Consider the following 17,182-nt stretch of genomic DNA (forward strand, 5'->3'; position numbering starts at 1 on the left):
GTGTGTGTGTGTGTGTGTGTCCATCCATATGCTCATGCTTGGGTGGTATGTGAGGATGTGTGTGAGGATGTGTGTGAGCCTGTGTGCGCACGAGTGCGTGTGTGTGTGTGTGTGTGTGTGTGTGTGTGTGTGCACATGTGTGACATTCTGCAGTGTTAGCCTGAAAGAGTGTCTGTGGAGAGCAGATACAGTAGTCCAAATTAGCATGAACGTGACTAAGCGTGTGCTTGCGTGTGTCTACGTGTAACAGCTGCAGAACCAGGAGACTCTGAAGCTGATGCTGAAGCGAGCAGAGCAGGAGATCAGCGGGAAGCTGGTGGAGACCATGAAGAGGCTGGAGGACCCCGTGCAGAGGCAGAGGGTGCTGGTGGAGGAGGAGAGGCACAAGTACCTGAGCATGGAGGAAAGAGTGCTCACGCAGCTGGGGTAAGGAGCAGGGGTAAACTCCAGGCATTGAGCACTGTGATTCGCAGTCACAGTCCTCAGAGGTGACCGCAGAGGCCTTATGAGCTCAGGCAAAGTGTGTTTAGTTCCCTCTGACTGAGGTGAACTATCCCTTAGCTCACCTTTTGGTAAACAACAAACAGAAACATCAGGACTCCTTTTCTACATCTTTGACTCCCAGTTTTCTCAATTATTTCCATGTGTTTGCAGTCTTGGCCTTTCACTGTGAAAATATCCAAACTGTGCTTTATTTCTTTTTTTTGCATATAAAAGGAGAGCGGTAATGGAGCAATTAAATCTTACAGTCCAGCAATTAGTTACAGTGAACCTTAATTGAATTCCTACTGAAAAGCCTGCCAGTGTGACTGGTAATTGTCTCATTTTAATTCTGATTTAACCAGTAAGGTCAAGCGGGGTGTTCCAGAAGACAGTGGTAAACATTTGCAGAGATAAACATCTCAAACAGAACATTCTTGGTCTGAGCTGGGTCTGTGTTTTCATTGGTGCTTAGCCATGTCATTGTCAGCAGTCCTGCTCCTGTTTAAAGGGCTGCTAATGGGGCTTGCAAGTCTTTGTTGTGCACATGAGTATGGCATTAACACCACAAATAGCCAGGACAGTTAGCCAGGCCATAGAGATATAATCACTAGAATAGGCCAACTCAATAAAAGCAACAGTCTGAAGTGTTCAAGAGCAGCAGCAGTGTTCCCATGTTGGGTGAGATTGAACTGACGTGTGTTCAAACTTACAGGTAATGTTATGGATTTTTCTGGGGCAGAGACTGCCATGATTTCATAGTGTGGGCTACTGCAGCTCTGTGTATGTTCACCCATGAGGTTACATAAAATGTGGTAGATTTATGTGACTCAAATTAGACAGACAATCCAGTGATCTTTTGTATATGATACAGTGGTGTTATAGTCTGAGCCTAAGATCACAGGGCTATTTGAGGCCAGCTGTATCAGCTGGAGCTGCTGCTTCTACCAGCAGGCAAGTTTCAGAAAATGGACAGAGCTTCTGATAAGCCCCCCTGAACGGCACAGCACTAAAAAGAGGTCAATTCATCAACTTGTCACAGAAGAAATGCTCTTTCAATTGCCGAGCTACATTCTGACACCTGTTTGGCCTCTGCCTCTATACTTCCATTACAGACAGAAAGTCTAGGTTGGACTGACATTAGCCAGTTTAGGATGTTTAAACGGGTCAGACTGGTTTCCTGAGCTCGTCCTTTTTTTTCCAGAATCTTCTCTGTGACTTGTCTCTTTTGCCTCCGATAAGAGGGTTGTGAAACACTGCCATCATTTTTGTGTGTGTGTGTTTTGTTTTTTTTTGCTTTCTGAGAGGGTGGATTGGTGGCTATGTTTTGATTGCGAAAGCACACAGAAGCACCCTCATGGTGGGTGTGGACACCTTGCCTTTTGTAACACACAACAGGAGTTAAATGTAACACCTGTTCCTAATGCACTAAGCAAAACACAACACTCCTTTAGGAGGTCCTTGAAGTTGAAAGCTTGGCCACTCTCCCTGCCGGGTTCTTATTTCTTTCATCAGAAAAACAATGCTTTAGATGGTGAAGAGTATGCATGTCCTGGTCCACCGTGAAGTTCATAAAAGTGGTCTTGTGTCTGTTGAGGCAAACATTCCACTGGTTCCTAGTTTGAGATGTCTGCATTTGATTTCAGCAGTACTGTGTTTCAGTAACAAGAAGAAGTCTGATGAGTAATAACAAAGCATTTTTTTCCCACCATATACAATCGCCACAGACAAAGCTGACTCCTTTCACTCTTTCATTCCAATCTAGTGATTATCAGAACACTCCAGATCATAGAAAAGATATTTTTAACTGTCTGTGCTTCATTTTTAATGAACTTACAGTTGAAGTAGAATCTACTACTCAGGAGAGCTAAACGGGAATGACCGTGCTTACACTGCCCTCTAATGTTCAGATGGGGTTATTGCAGCTGCTGAAACCTGTCAAATACAGAGCAGTTGCAGTGTGGTCTTTGCATGGCCAGTGAAGAGGCAGCGTGTAACAGCTGTGATGTGCTTTGTCTTGCGTGTGGCTGCTCAGGGAGCTGGAGCAGTATGTGGACGAGCTGAAGAAGGACTCCTCTTCTGCCACAGTGCATCGGGCGGTCACGCTGAAGGACGTGGAGGAGGGGGCGGTGGGGCTGCGGAAAGTGGGCGAGTCTCTGGCCGGACTCAAAGGTGAGGCTGACACTGCATCTCCTAGGAGTGGCTGCACGAGCCTGTCCATGTGCCGCTCAACAGGAAAATAGGCAGTGAATTCACACTTAGGCTGTGAGGCCGCCACTGGGGTGGCAGTATAGCATAGTGGTAAGGAGCAACACTCATAACTGAAAGGTTGCTGGTTTGATTCCCCGCTGGGGCACTGCTGTTGTACTGTGGGGCAAGGTACTTAAACCACAACTGCCTCATTAAATATCCAGCTGTAAAATTGGCTAAAATTGTAACCTATGTAAATCACGGTAGATAAGGGATGCAATGTGGTGTAGTGAGGCCTTGGGTGTCTGCCTCTCTACAGGGGAGTTCCCGGCCCTGCAGACGAAGATGCGGGCAGTGCTGCGGGTGGAGGTGGAGGCCGTCAAGTTCCTGAAGGAGGAGCCGCACAAGCTGGACAGCATGCTGAAGAGGGTCAAGACCCTGACCGAGACCCTCAGCGGCCTCCGAAGGTAAACTGTCGGCTCCGGCGGACGGAACGGTGTGGCTTTCTTCTTTGGTGTTCCTGACAGTGCAGCGCTGGATGGTGACCGCGTGCCCCCGGGGAGGGGCGAGATGCCAGAATGTCAGTTCTACTTATTGAACACACTTTAAGAGGCTCTTTGCTATCGTTCAGTGGGGATTTGGTCCATTTACACTGCAGCAATGGCACAAACAACAATGTTTGGAGCTATTGATAAGAGGTTAGCACAGGTAAAATCCCTTATCACCTCACCTCAAAAGAAAGTAACATGTTTGAGAAGAACTTTTTTTTCTAGGCTCATTGGTTGTCATTCATCAAAATTTTCATCCAAACGAGCTTATTTTGTTGTTTGGAAGTCAGGAAACATGTGAAAACACCCAATTTCACTGTTAGCCTTGTTCATATGTTGATGAATCCCAGTAATTCTTAAATTACATGCTTGCATGTGTTATCTGTAATTAGCCAAGAGAGGGTTAGACATTAGAAGGTAGATATTATAGATATAAACTAGGAGTGAAAAGGTGCATAGTACATGTAATTCATACCTTGAGTCAAAGTGAATTTTTTAAGCCCCGGATTATAACAGTGTGCATGTTTGCTTTTGTATCGTAGTTTGTTTCCATAAAGAGAAGCACCCACTGTAAGTTCTGAGTGCAGTGTTTGTTTGTAGATGCAAAGTTAAATTCTGTTTCAGCACGTGAAGTCTGTCACATACAGGAGAGACAGATTCACAATTATGATTTGGCAAGTAAGCTAATTACAGTACACGCCTACTGATTAGATGAGTTACTCAGTAAATGCTTTGTTTATGGTAAATTGAATCACTTGTTTACGTATTTCAACTGTGCAAGGTCATCATGTTCATGTATAAACTTGACAGCAGCACAGTTTATTAGAATAACATGTCTTTTTGTTCAACTGTGTGCTTCTGTATGTGGTTTGATCAGGCATAAAATTTAGCTGTGTGCACAAAATCTGTCGTAAAGATTCTGGCCCATTGTTTTTACAGTTTTCTAGTGACACACAAGATAAGAGCTGCCCTGGCCTGTGACAAATCTGTTAAAGGGATGTCAATATAGACATGGTTCGTGGTGGATTAGAATGACAGAATTGGATTGGTGCCGTTGCCAAGAAACCCAAAAATAATTCTGTCTGAACTGTATCATTGGATCTAGAGATTTAGCCTCTGCATCGCCTCTGTTTCCCAGACAGACGTCAGACAGAGGCACCAAACTCCAGCCAGTGATCTAATACAACTTTGCAGCCGCACACAGCTGAATTCATCCTGGCCTCGTCTTCGCTGACGTTGTTCATTCATGTCAGAATCAATAGCAGTCCTTCGTGTCGCACGTCTGCCGAGCGCAGATGTGGAAGCCGTGATTTCGATCGGCAGGCTTTGGCTCGCCTCGTGCAGAAATCAAAAGCACACTGCTGCGCGGTACGCGCTGTGTTGCCGTGACACGGGTGCGGTCTGTGGTGAGAGTGTCACGCTCGCTCGTTCTGTTCCGCAGGCAAGCCACGGACAGCCTCCTGAAAGGGACGGAGGTTCCGCCGGCGAGAGAGGGAGTTGTGGCCGCGGAGGCGGAATCAGAGCCCCCGCCCGTCGCCCCGCAGGAGCCCTCCGCTCCAGCGTCTCTGCCCTCCCCCGCGCCCCCGCCTGTCTCGCCCACAGCCCTCCCCGAGCCCCAGAGCTCCTCCATCCGGTCAGAGGTGATGCCGGCGTCCCCGCTGGTGATCCACCATGCACAGAGCGCCCCCGTTCACATGCAGCAGTCCCAGCAGTCGGCCGCCCTGGTCGCCCACCCCAGCCCCCCGCCCACTCCCACCCAGGGACGCGAGTCCCCGACGGCCGGCAAGGGGAACAGCCCTAGCAAGGGGAGCAGCCCCGCCCTGACGAAGAAGCCCACCCCGAGCGCAGAGCAGCCCGCCTCCGTCGCCGCGAGCAACGGCTCCGTCTCTCAGGCCCTCTTCATTGAGGAGGTGCACAGCAGCAGAGAGAAGACCAAGCAGAGGGCCCTGTCCATCGAGGTAAACCAGGGGCCTGACTTCCCCTCTGATAAGGTCCGCTGTAGTGTTTGACATCATGTCTGCTTGGTGCTAGGTATCACTACTATAATGCAATGATGTATTTTTTAGTATTGCTCTTAGGTGTGGACTTACTGATTTAAGTCTTCGTTTCATTTGATTTAATACAATTTGATATGTGTTTGTCTCTCTTGTGGGTCAGCTGAGGTCATTTTCTGGGCTTTTGTCCAAAAAGTCATTTGCAGCTATCTGAAAAAGTTGGTGTAATTTTTTTTTATGGTCTTCACTGGCTAATAATTGCCATGCTAAATGGTGCAATTAAGCTCATATCGGTGGATGCTGCTGTGAAGTAATCAGACGCTGCTGTAATCAGAGGAGCCACCTCTGATTAGCAGCTCCTAATTATGGACGAATACGAGGTTGAAAGATAAAATCCCCGCCTATCGAGCGATGCCTCCTGTTGTCATCTCTGAGGAGGTTTACTGGAGAACGCAGTGATTAAGATGTGACAGATAGCTCCTACTGCTAGCGCTGAAGGAGTGCTGACCTTTGGCGTCATCCTCATGTCCCTGTCCCTGTCCCTGTCTCCTGTCTCCTTGCAGGCTGCTGAGAAGGAGTGGGAGGAGAAGAGACAGAACATGGGCCACTACGACGGGAAGGAGTTCGAGAAGATTCTCCAGGAGGCCCAGGCCAACATGATGAAAGGCATCCCCAACCTGGAAGTGACGGAGGAGAAGGAGGCGCCTCTGGCGCCCCCTGCTGCGCAGGAGGACGAGGTGGACGCGCCCCAGCCCGCGGAGCCTCCCCCTCCACGTAAGACCACACCGTCATTTCAGGGTGCAGGGGAACGGGGGGGACGTCCGATCTAGGGTCCAAATTAGGCACGCTGAATTCCAGAGCTGTTCCAGGCATGGAGTTGTATCAGGTTTTTGTGTCACATCTTGAGGGATATAATGCTTTTTTAATTAATTGTGAGTTTTGGATTCTTACCATGTGTTGCAGTTTCAGTTTGCACGGCCATCTCAGAATGATTAAATCCCTCCCCGCTTTAGCTAGTGTCAGCCCCGCCTGGTACCATCTGTTCCTCATCCCAGATTCGAGTCCCCCTGCACCTTATAAGTATTGCCTCTAGCGGCACTGACACCATGGTGAAAACATTAGCAGATCCGATTTCAAAGAGCTGAGATAAAAGCCTGAACAGAAGATCGAATGGAGGCTGCACGGACATCTAACGTACCTTTTAACAAATTCAAGATTTGATAAGTAAATTTAGTCTCTCCGATCTCTTGAACCATTTTATCAGGTTGGATCCTGCTGGAGCAGTTCAGAGTAGCTATTTGAACCTGTGACATACCGGTCATGTAGATTTCAGCCTCACTGCCGTTCCCACACTGTATGGCTTCGCACATATGTTCAGGTTCATTGACTCTGTGACAGTCCATTTAAGGGTGCAGTCTCCCTCAGGCCTGCTCAAAGACCTCCCTTTTCTGCCTGAAGCAATGTTGGCCGCGCTTTTACTAACAGGCTGTGCCGGGATGCCACAGGATTGGGTGTCTGAGTGCCGCTGAGGTGTAACCTGACCCCCACGCCCCCGTATTGCCCCAGGGCACGCCTCACTCTCTCAAACCCTTTGTTGGGGCTGCTCGGTTGCCGGGCTGCGGGTGTGTCGAGTGAGCCGGCGATGACTCTCCCGTCACTTCAGCCTGACCGCCCAGAGAGCGCTCATGTTAGGGAACAGCAGAGTAACAGACTGAACTCTCCACCTGCCTTTGTCTCACGTATCGCTGTCAGAAAGCGATAGCTACAGTGCCAAGCGTCTGTAACCGTGTATAACATGAAAGTAAATAGCTGATGGGAATGCGTTCGCTCTGGCAGCAGCACAGATATGAGAAAACCAATATGTGTTTCAGGGGAGCCGTGTCCCATGTGTACAGTAGCAACAGAGGCGTACAGCTCAATGCTGAGAATGTTGAAACCATACTAATTCTTCCCCCTGTGACTGTCTTCTTCTTTGTGTCTGTGTGTGTGTTTATCATTCTCTATAGCAGAAGAAGCCCCACCAGAGGAGCCCAGCACTGACAATCCAGTGCAGCCCGTCTCTGAAACGGCAGCCCAGCCCAGCTCTGAGAGACCCCCGCCCGTCGTAGAGAAGCCCCCGAAGCCCAGCGCCGAAAAACCCAACAAGCCGAGCGCTGACAAAGCAGCCAAGCTCAGCACGGAGAAGGCCGGCAAGTCCCCTCCCCCACCACCCCCGAGAAGGAACTACCCTCCAGGCTCCGGGCTCACCACTGGGAGGTCGGGAGAGGTCATATTCACCAGCCGGAAGGAGCCTGTCTCCCCTCAGGTATGCACCCTCTCTGCCTTTTCTGTCAACGGAGCATTAGGGCGGAATTACAGTCTGGTCAAACAGCATTCCCCGGCGTCTCGACTCATGTCCTGTGTTCTGCTTCATATCAGTTCTACTAAAGGCACAGCTGTCTTATTAGGGCTAGCAGAAACAAATGATTTATTTAATTCTCAGTAAGTAATCGCAAAGTTTCAGATGAGGATCAGCAGTTGTTTTTTTTTTTCTCCCCCCTCCAGGAGGGAGAGGAGGAGGGCACACAGCCCCAGCAACCCAAACCCAGCAAGATCCCACCAGAGACCAAGCCCAAACCGCAAACCCCACCCCCGATCGCTGCCTCTGCCATCCGCGAAGAGGAGGATGAGGGAGACAAGATCATGGCAGAGCTGCAGGTAAATACATATACACACAACACACACACAACACACACACACACACACACAACACACACACACACAGTAAAAGACATGCACACAGCTCACCTCCATACGCATATATAATCACAAACATGCACACAACATGTACTTACACACACACAGATACCAAAACAAGTCTCTCAAAGTACACCTCTGTGTTAAATAATCAAGTCTCTTTAAGCATTTTATGTAATGACACAACCTCACTATACTGTTCAATCAAACAATCAATCTGGGAGTGGGCTCTGTTACTTCCTGTCCTGGTGGTTGGACTTCCTTTAACCAGCTTCACCTTAGCTCCTTCAATTACACTGCAAACCCGTTTGAACTACCACATCAAATGGTACCAAGAGCCAGGCAGGTCAGACATACAAGGACTGTAGTGCATAAGCAGACCTAACTGAGCAGATCCAATGTGATCCAACCTTGCAGTATGCAAGAATTAAACATGCCACATCCAACGGCAACAGTCTCTCGCAGCACTGGATAATACATTAGTAATGCCTCTAGCTGCCTCGTAAATTCCCATTTCACATGAGAAAGTACAGAGGAGCATCTGGTCAGGCCTTAGAGTTCATCTCATAAAACGGCCTCATAAAATGGAATCCACCGGCGCACTCTATGAGTAACACTTACATTTGAATGCGACAGTGAAAATTGAATTTGGGCATCAACTCGATACGTCTCAGTCTTTTAAATATGACTGTGATTAAACATAGAGTCCTCTCTGTTACTCCCAGCAGTAAGACATTGGCTTGTTTTGCATGTGACCACGACGGCAATCCGGTGTACTAATTCCCAGTGTATTCTGATCCCTCAGGTTTTCCAGAAGTGCACTGTTAAGGATGTAGGGGCTAAATGTTTTATTGAGCATACGAGAGTTGAGCCCCAAGTCAGAGAGCTAAGGCCTGGGGCCTTAATGTTACCCAAAGACAAAAAGGTAATGAACGAGGTGCCGTTTAGGCAGCCGTCTAGATGCCTGCTTCTGCCGACCGTCTGACTCGGTCACCTGAGCCTGTCGCTGTGGCTGCACCGTTAACGCTGATCTGCCACTCACACACCTGCTGCGTGCTAGTCAAGATGTCCTTAACAGCTTGATGGATGTTTCTGACTTCTCTGATTTTTCTCCTTTTATTTCCCCGTTTTTCCTCTATTTGAAATTCTTTAGAAATTAAGTCTGCAGAAAAAACAATGTCTCAGATATTGGTGCTATTCTGTGAATAAAACTTGACATAACAATGGTGTGCTATGTATGAAGTATGAACTTAAGGTCAAATTTGAGATCTTGCGTGTTTGATGTGTGTTTTATTCATTCAATAAATAAACTAACCAGAACCCCAAAACTGAGACCGTAGCAAGTGTTCTTTCATATGTGTCACATTGACTTTTCATCTAATGTTAATATTTGAAGTTATGTTTGCGTTTGGATCCCTATATTTTTTCCTTTTTGAAAACATTCCGACTGTTTGATTTTCATTTCCCGACACACGTAATGTGTTTCATTTAGAAACCCTCTTTATTTCTTGATTCAAGACAATTATTAATTTAATTTGCATGCTTTTTTCCAATCACATTTCTGCCTTTGAATTCCAGTGAAATTCTTCCAGTGAAAAAAGGTCGGAATTTAGTCATCTCGCTTGATAGACAGCTTTAGTTGGAATTAATTTGAATTCGAGCATAATTTTTTTCTATTTACTATTTACACTTTACCTTGATTTAAAGCTGAGATGAATCAAAATATGTTGTGCAAGCAACGGAACAAAACCTTCATAAATATCTCCTCATCCCTCTTTTCTCTCTCCAAGATCAAACTGCTTGGAATTGCCTCCAAGGTTGTAAACTTTGTCATGTTTTTTGATTGAGCAAACAGATCTGTGCGCTGTGTAACCAAACGCATTGCCATAGCCGGTAGCTGTGCTCAGGGTAGCTTTTTTTGCAGACTTGGTTCAGGTTTGTCAAATCAGGGGGCATGCACTGTTCTTTACCTGCTAACCTGTTTCTTGGGAATAATGTTCTCCTCTTTCTGGATCACAAAATAACACGACACTTAATGATTTCATATCAGGATAATCATGTTTTGTTTTTTTTTTACTGATTTTTTTTAAATAATGCTTTTATCGCTAACATTGCCAAATATTTCCTCTCCGTACTCCTGCAGATTTGTTCTCTGTGATTGTGTTGTGCATCTTGTGTTGTCGTTAAGTAAGGGAAATGTGTGACACTTTCAAATGAAATGTTGTCCATAAAAGGAAATGGAGTGATTTCTGTTTACACTGGTGTTCATTTTAAAGTCCTGGCCTGTTTTACAGTATTATAGCTTTGTCATAGACTATGCATATTATCGTCATCGTCAGCTTGAAGCGTTGAAGACGTCAGTATTGTTTCTATACTTTTAAATGGTTTTGCCTATAATGAACAAAACAACTTCTGCCTGTTTACCCCTTTTAGGGACTCATATTGAATTCAGCTTACTTTATCTCTACATTGTTAAAATGGTTATAGTACATCTCCATTTACATGCATTTAGAGGAAGGTCAGAGAAGAAGCACCTTTTGTATACCTGTCACAGTGGTTGGGGGAGGGGGGGTAGATAGTGAGAGAGGATTTTATGAGTGCCAAGGAAATTAAGTAGAAATGTACTAAATCTGTTTAAACCCTGCAGTCTGGGTGAGACCTACATCCTGGAAGCATGTAGACAGAGTATTTATGTTGACATCTATTGTCCATGACCTAAGTGGCATCATAAATCCCATGAGTATGTGTGTGTGTGTGTGTGTGTGAGGTATTGTAGCCGCTGAGGAACATGGACAATGGTTTGTACCTGCATACTGTTTTTTAATAATTGCACGAGGTGAATGTATGTATACACTTATAAGGCATCTCTGTGCACATTTGAGCAGATTACACAAAATATACATCCTCAAAATAGAAAATCTGACATTGAAGACATAGCCCAACAAAATTCAAAGCTCTCATGAACATGTAATTTGTAGGGTTTCTTTGTCCCTCCCTTTTTTTTCCAAATCAGTGGACACGCCACAGAGAGATGCCTTATAGGATAGTTATTGCCCAATGCAGTGTAAAGACTATGGATGCACTTTTTCCTTGGCCAGTGTAAAACTGCAGTCCATTTATGTCTTACACAGAAAGCAGTTGTGCAATAATGGTATCCCCCATAAACTGTCCTAGCAGAGCACGGAGCTGCAGCGTGAAGACAAAGAACTGCACACAGATGAAAACGGAAACGACACGGTTCGTCACGCCCCGGGGGTACGTCACCCATCAGCCACACAGGCCCAGTAGTTTTGATTTATGCCACGGATTTATGATTTATTTATTTTTTTAACGAACAAGCGGCATATTTAATTTACTCTCTTCCACCTCTGCAGGTCATATATTACGTCACGGCACAGATCTCCAAAGAGCAACCTTCGGCGGGAGCGGAAGACCAAGCCGAGCGCAAAGAAGCAACAGTTTCTCCCTCACAGGTTGCAAATGTGAATGCTTATGAAATTTCCCCAAGGCAGCAGCAGTTAGTGACAGATGAGTCATCTGTTGTCTCTGAGCTCTCGGTGGGGGAAAGCCAAACCGACCCTCCCGGTACTCAGGAGCAGATGCAGATAGAGGTGGCGGAGTCTCTGAAGGCGGGCCCTGGAGAGGAAGCAAGCTCCAAGCCAGGCAGCCCAGTTCAGACGGAAGAGATGGCAGCAGTCGAGCCGCTTCAGATTAGGCTCGACGAGCAGGTGGAGCCCGTTCCCATCCAGGAGGGCATGGTTCCTGGTGAGAGCGCTCTGCTGTCAACAGAGCCCCCAGCCATGCCTCCGGGTGTGCTCCCAGAGGGCCCTGCTAATTCGGAAAAGATTCTGGAGGGTGTGGGCAGTGTCTATGGTGAGCAGCTGGTGCTGGGCTCCTCCAAAGCTCGGGTGAAGTATGAGGAGGAGGCCAGCCTCAGCCCTGACCTCCCCGGTGAGGAGGGACCACCACCGCCAGACAATATAGCCTTCATGATCACCAACACCAAGGTGCAGGCGCTGTCCTGCGGCGAGTACCAGCAGATTGTCAGCGCCCAGGGCGAGAGCGTCCAGACCGTCAAGGTCGGCGGAAACCAGGAGATGACCTCCCAGGAGGACAACGGCTTCAACAAGAAGCCGGTCATCATCATCTTCGATGAGCCCATGGACATCCGCTCGGCCTACAAGCGGCTGTCCACCATTTTTGAGTGCGAGGAGGAGCTGGAGAGGATGCTGGCGGAGGAGAGGATCGAGGAGGAGAGCGAGGAGGCGGAGGAGTCGGATTCGGAGAGGCACGGCCTCCAGGTAAATTCCAGTGCAGATAAGGCTGCCGTGGCCGCAGACAGGCCGAGCTCCGATTCTTCGGCCGAGGTCAGTGCTAATCAGCACAGCCCACTTCAGGAGCCGGCGTCAGAGCTGGCTGAAGAGGTTGAGACCGAACCCGACGGCAAGCAAGACAGCAAGAAGAAGTTCAAGTTCAAGTTCCCAAAGAAGCAGCTGGCGGCACTGACGCAGGCCATCCGCACAGGGACGAAGACGGGCAAAAAGACCCTCCAGGTGGTGGTCTACGAAGACGAGGAGGAGCCAGACGGCACAGTGAGTCAGCGCAAGGAGGCCAAGAGGTTCGAAATCGGCCGCACAAAGTCCCAGACGTGCTCAGCCGGCGTCACCCCCACAGCCCCCAAGGCAGCAACGCCGGGCCAGCCGACATGGTCGGAATCCCAGTGCAGGACAAGTGAGATCCGTAAGAACACGTACAAGACCTTAGATAGCCTAGAGCAGACTATCAAACAGCTAGAAACGACCATAAGCGAAATGGGTCCCAAGTCGTCAGAGGAGGTGGGTCTTGAAGAGTCCAAAGTCCATTCCATTCAGGTAGGAGGGCCGGTAGTGAGAGAGGCCACGCAGGAAGAGGCCGACTCTGCAAAGAGGGCAGTCCCTCGCCCCTCTCAGTCCCATAAAGCCCCGCAGCGTAAGAAGTCAAAACCACAGCTCCTCCCCCGGCCTGCCATCTTCCCCAACAGCACCAACAGTGCCACCACCACCACCACCACCAGCGAACAGGTGTCATTTTAGCTCTTCTCGCTTTGCGCTGGTGGCTTGGTTTCTTATGGGTTCTTTTTGTTCTCCCCGCTAACAGCTGATTTTACAAATGATTAATATATTTTTCAGGTGCTGGACGAAAGCTGGGAGACCTCTGCTTTAACCTTCTGTGTGATTACAGTTGACATAATTTTCGACTGGCATTGGGTTGCGGTTTTTTTTCTCCTCATTTCGCTGCTAAGATTCTAACCGGGGTTCAGGCAGTGACAGCAACCTCAAATCCTCGAATCACTTTGCTCCGTTGATTTTTCTTTTTTCTCTATTTTTGGTTCACCTTTCGCCGCATGTAGGGTCTCTTCTTGGTTGTACTGGTGCATGGGGGTCTCTCTGTCTCTGGTGTTTCTCATTTGCAATTAGAAACGTTAAAAGCCAAGTGATTGGGCTCTTGTCGCCTTGTCTTACCTGCTGCCTCCAATGTGGTTCTCTTTTTTGTTTTTGTTTCTTTATTTTTTTTTTTTGTTTCTGTTCCCGTTTGAATCCTTGCAGAACACCAGTGTTGCTTCCTCTACTAGTCGGATGCCAGTGCCCGTGTCTGCCAAATCGAGACAGCCACCGGGGGGCACAGAAAAAGCAGGAAAACAGCAAAAGCTGCCGGACCCTCAGAGGCAGTTCCGACAGGTAGTCTTACTATAGGGGCGGCCTTTCGAGGGACTCCTTTTCCCCCCGTAAAAAGGAGAGAGGAAACACAATCATTGAAAGTTATATTAGGCTAAGGCTGAGGCTCTGTGAAAACCAAAGCTGTACCTGTCATCAGGTGTTGATGCATAGAATTGAGGTGACCAACTTGGATCTGTCGATGTCTCTACTTACCTGCTTCGATGGCATGTTTCCAGACTCTTTGACTGTTACCTGCATCATCACCATACGCTTCTGCATGTCCACACTGTTCATGGCTTTTGTTGTGTCGATGAGGACAAAAAAAAAAAAGACACAAAATGGAATGCTGCTTGTCCACAACTGAGTTCTCTTCACATCAGTGGTCCCACAGCTGACAGGCCTGTCATTCCCTGGCAGCTGTAGGATGACTGGACTGAGTGAACCCCCCCACCCCCCTACTAAACTTTTCCAGCACACCCCGTGCCCCCCCCTCCACTTCCTGCCAGGCGTTCTTGGTTCTGCCCACTTCTAAAGAGAGCGCAGCGATCACACTAACACATGGGGGCAGACCCCTGATATGCTCACCCACATCCCCTCTCTCCTCTACCTCTCCATCTGTCTGTCTTTCCTCCTATCTACCCTTCTGTCCACCTATCAGTCTTATAAAGCCTTTTTTCTTTTTGAGTTGTGTCTCAGATCTCACAAATAACCCTTAAGAAATGGCAGAATGTTCAGTTTGCTGTGTTTGTTTAAGTTCTTTTAGTTGCCTGAATGTTTGCGTGTGTGCGTGCATGTACATGCATGTGTGTGTGTTTGTGTGTGTGTGTATGTGTGTGTGTACATGGCTGTGTGAGTGTGTTTATTATTTCCTGTAAATAACTTCTCTTAGGCCCTTTCAGTGGTATTCAGTGTTGTCTGGCTTTTTATGTATTTTTTATATAATTTCCCTTTTTTTGACAAACCATATCTCCTGGCATCTTTGTTTGCAGGCTAACGGAAGCGCTAAGAAAGCTGGTGGGGAAAATAAAGCCAATTCCCCTACTTTACCTGCTTCTAAGATCCCAGCCTTTTATCCTAGCTCTGGAAAAAGCAGCTCTCTGTCTGCTCCTAACTCAGATGCTACTAACCCTATTAATTCCTCCTCCTCTGCCTCCTCCTCATCCTCTTCCTCCTCTAAGTCTTCCATTCCGTCCCCCAGCCACCCCGGCCCGCATCCCTCCCGCCTCGCCCCCTCGTCCTCCCACATCCCCTCTCTCTCTAATGGAACCCTCAAGCTCCCCGGCTCCACTCACACCGGTAAAGGTCCAAATCTCTCGTTCTCGCCGCAGACTCAGAATGGCCGAACGTCCTCCTCCTCTTCCTCCTTCTCCCCCTCTGCCCTGTCCCCCCTTTCCCCCACCACCCTGGGTCAAGGTGCGAAGAGCATTCGAACCATACACACACCCAGCTTCACCAGCTACAAGCCACACAACGGGAACAGCAGCAAAGCCACAATACCATCCTCCTCATCCTCCAAGGACACAGCATGATTGGCTTTCTTTGGTGGGTTGCATTCTGTTGCTGTCACAAAAAGAGCGTGATAGGGGCACACTGTCCTCCACCTAGTTTTACCATTTTTATTTTTATACTTTGTTGTTGTTTTTTTTTTTTGCTTTTTCGCTCATTGATATATGAGTTTGACGCAATGGCGTTCACATGGCAATGCTCTGTGTATCGTTGAATCATCTTTTCTTTTAAGTAAGATTTCATCCATAACTGATTAGTAACCTGATAACTTGATACGAAACTAAGAAGAGACTAGAGGTTTAACATACTGTGTACATACAAAAAAAGACTAAACACTAAAATGATGTAGTTCTACTGAGCAGTAGTTAATGTAGAAGTTGTCAACAGCTGACAATTTTTGGTTTGTTGTTTCATTCAATAGTATTGAAAGTATATTTTTATTAAAGTGTTAGAAGGGATGACAATATAGAACTGATATGTAATCTGAGTGAAAACATGTAAAACTACATTTTATTTTTCAAAAAATAAAACTGGATGACTATAGTATATTTTGATCTAATATTAGGGGTTTCATGTTGCCAGAAATGACTTGCCCATAGTAATCTTTCAAATGAATTCAATACTGTATGTATATTTACATTTTTAAATTGATCTACATTGACTTTTTATTTTATTTTATTTCTCTTAGCTTCCCATTCACTGCCAGTTTATTTTAACAGATAGTATCAGTGATGAATGGTTTTATGAGGTTGAACTCTTTTTCTGTCTTTGGTAGTTATTGTGCCTATTTGCCAAAGTTGTTTGTATTTCATTCTCAGATTCTACTTATTGATTGAAAACACTGTGTGGGAATTTTGTGTGTACAGTTTGGAGTGACAGCCACTCCATTACCTTAATATCTTCAATAGCTTTACTGATGTCTGTGTTCTTTAAGTTAATGGTTATTGATGTTTAAATGTATACTAAAGGATAGTAACTGACATACTACCACATGTATATAAATGCTTATCTCTTGAAAAACTTAGTATAGTTTTGTTAACATACCAAAGTTTATTTCTATGCATGCCTTTCAGATATTTTAAAAGATATATTTGACGCTAATGTAAAAGAAAAATTATGTTTGCACAGATAGATTTTGTAAATATTTTGTTTTCTCATTTTGTAAAGCTTTAAACCATATTGCATAAAAGCGCTGTGGTAAAGAGATAATTGTGTTGGTATTAAAAATAATAAAGGGCCGCATGCTTGTAATTGTTTTTATTAATACCTCTTTTTTCATGAACAAAAAGTTGATACACACAGGATACAAGATAGGAAAGATACAAGATAAGAAATAAGATATACTAGTATGACAAAGTAGTAACAGATTACTCTATCTCAATACATGCTCCAAAAACAATAATATGTTATAATTTAATTCTTAAAGAATTGATTCCCATCTGGTCCATTAGTGTGCGGCAACAGCATACAATCAGGGTATTGCAATTGTCTTCAATGGCCACATGATGGCAGACAACGGTTGATGGTTTTTTCTGCTTTGGACAGTGAAGGAAATTGTACGGGGGCCTTTGAAACATTCCAAAGCTATTCTCATCCAAGGCCTGTGATGGGTCTGTAGTTACTACTAGACATTACTAGTTACATTACTAGACATCAAAGACATTGACAAAATATAAATTAAATATGAAATTCAAAGCAAAAATACATGGATTTTTGAGTGAACATATTGGACCAATCTATTCTGAAAACAACACCAATTTCCTTAACCTTAAACTAGAAAAACTACACAAATACACATTGTGTTGTGATGTATGAATAAAACCAAAATATTTTGTGAGAAAATGACTTCCTATCTAGGAGATAACATCATATATGTATATATTTAATACCAGGGTGTTTGGTGCAGTTTTCAGAACATTTAAAATTGAATCCATTCAAGATAGAATTTACTTCAAGTAACAATTAGTTCATTAGATTCAGAGTATTCTTCACAATTGTTGCACTTCCTATTATTTGCCACCAGAGGGCAGTC

General features: G+C 46.0%; 1 protein-coding gene across 1 annotated transcript in view; it reads left to right on the top strand.

The window, feature by feature from the left end:
* The window catches only part of si:ch211-285f17.1 (sickle tail protein homolog), a 121,960-nt gene extending 106,357 nt beyond the window's left edge, over nt 1-15,603 (top strand). Inside the window, exons 10-18 of the mRNA XM_036555498.1 lie at nt 251-426; nt 2,516-2,652; nt 2,990-3,137; nt 4,660-5,176; nt 5,776-5,986; nt 7,219-7,517; nt 7,757-7,909; nt 13,534-13,665; nt 14,634-15,603. Of these exons, the coding sequence (XP_036411391.1) occupies nt 251-426; nt 2,516-2,652; nt 2,990-3,137; nt 4,660-5,176; nt 5,776-5,986; nt 7,219-7,517; nt 7,757-7,909; nt 13,534-13,665; nt 14,634-15,173 (2,313 nt within the window). The 3' untranslated portion in view covers nt 15,174-15,603. The remainder of the gene's footprint in view (nt 1-250; nt 427-2,515; nt 2,653-2,989; nt 3,138-4,659; nt 5,177-5,775; nt 5,987-7,218; nt 7,518-7,756; nt 7,910-13,533; nt 13,666-14,633) is intronic.
* The last annotated feature ends 1,579 nt before the right edge of the window (nt 15,604-17,182 follow it).

The sequence above is a fragment of the Megalops cyprinoides genome, chromosome 2, assembly GCF_013368585.1.
Source record: "Megalops cyprinoides isolate fMegCyp1 chromosome 2, fMegCyp1.pri, whole genome shotgun sequence".
Lineage (NCBI taxonomy): Eukaryota > Metazoa > Chordata > Actinopteri > Elopiformes > Megalopidae > Megalops > Megalops cyprinoides.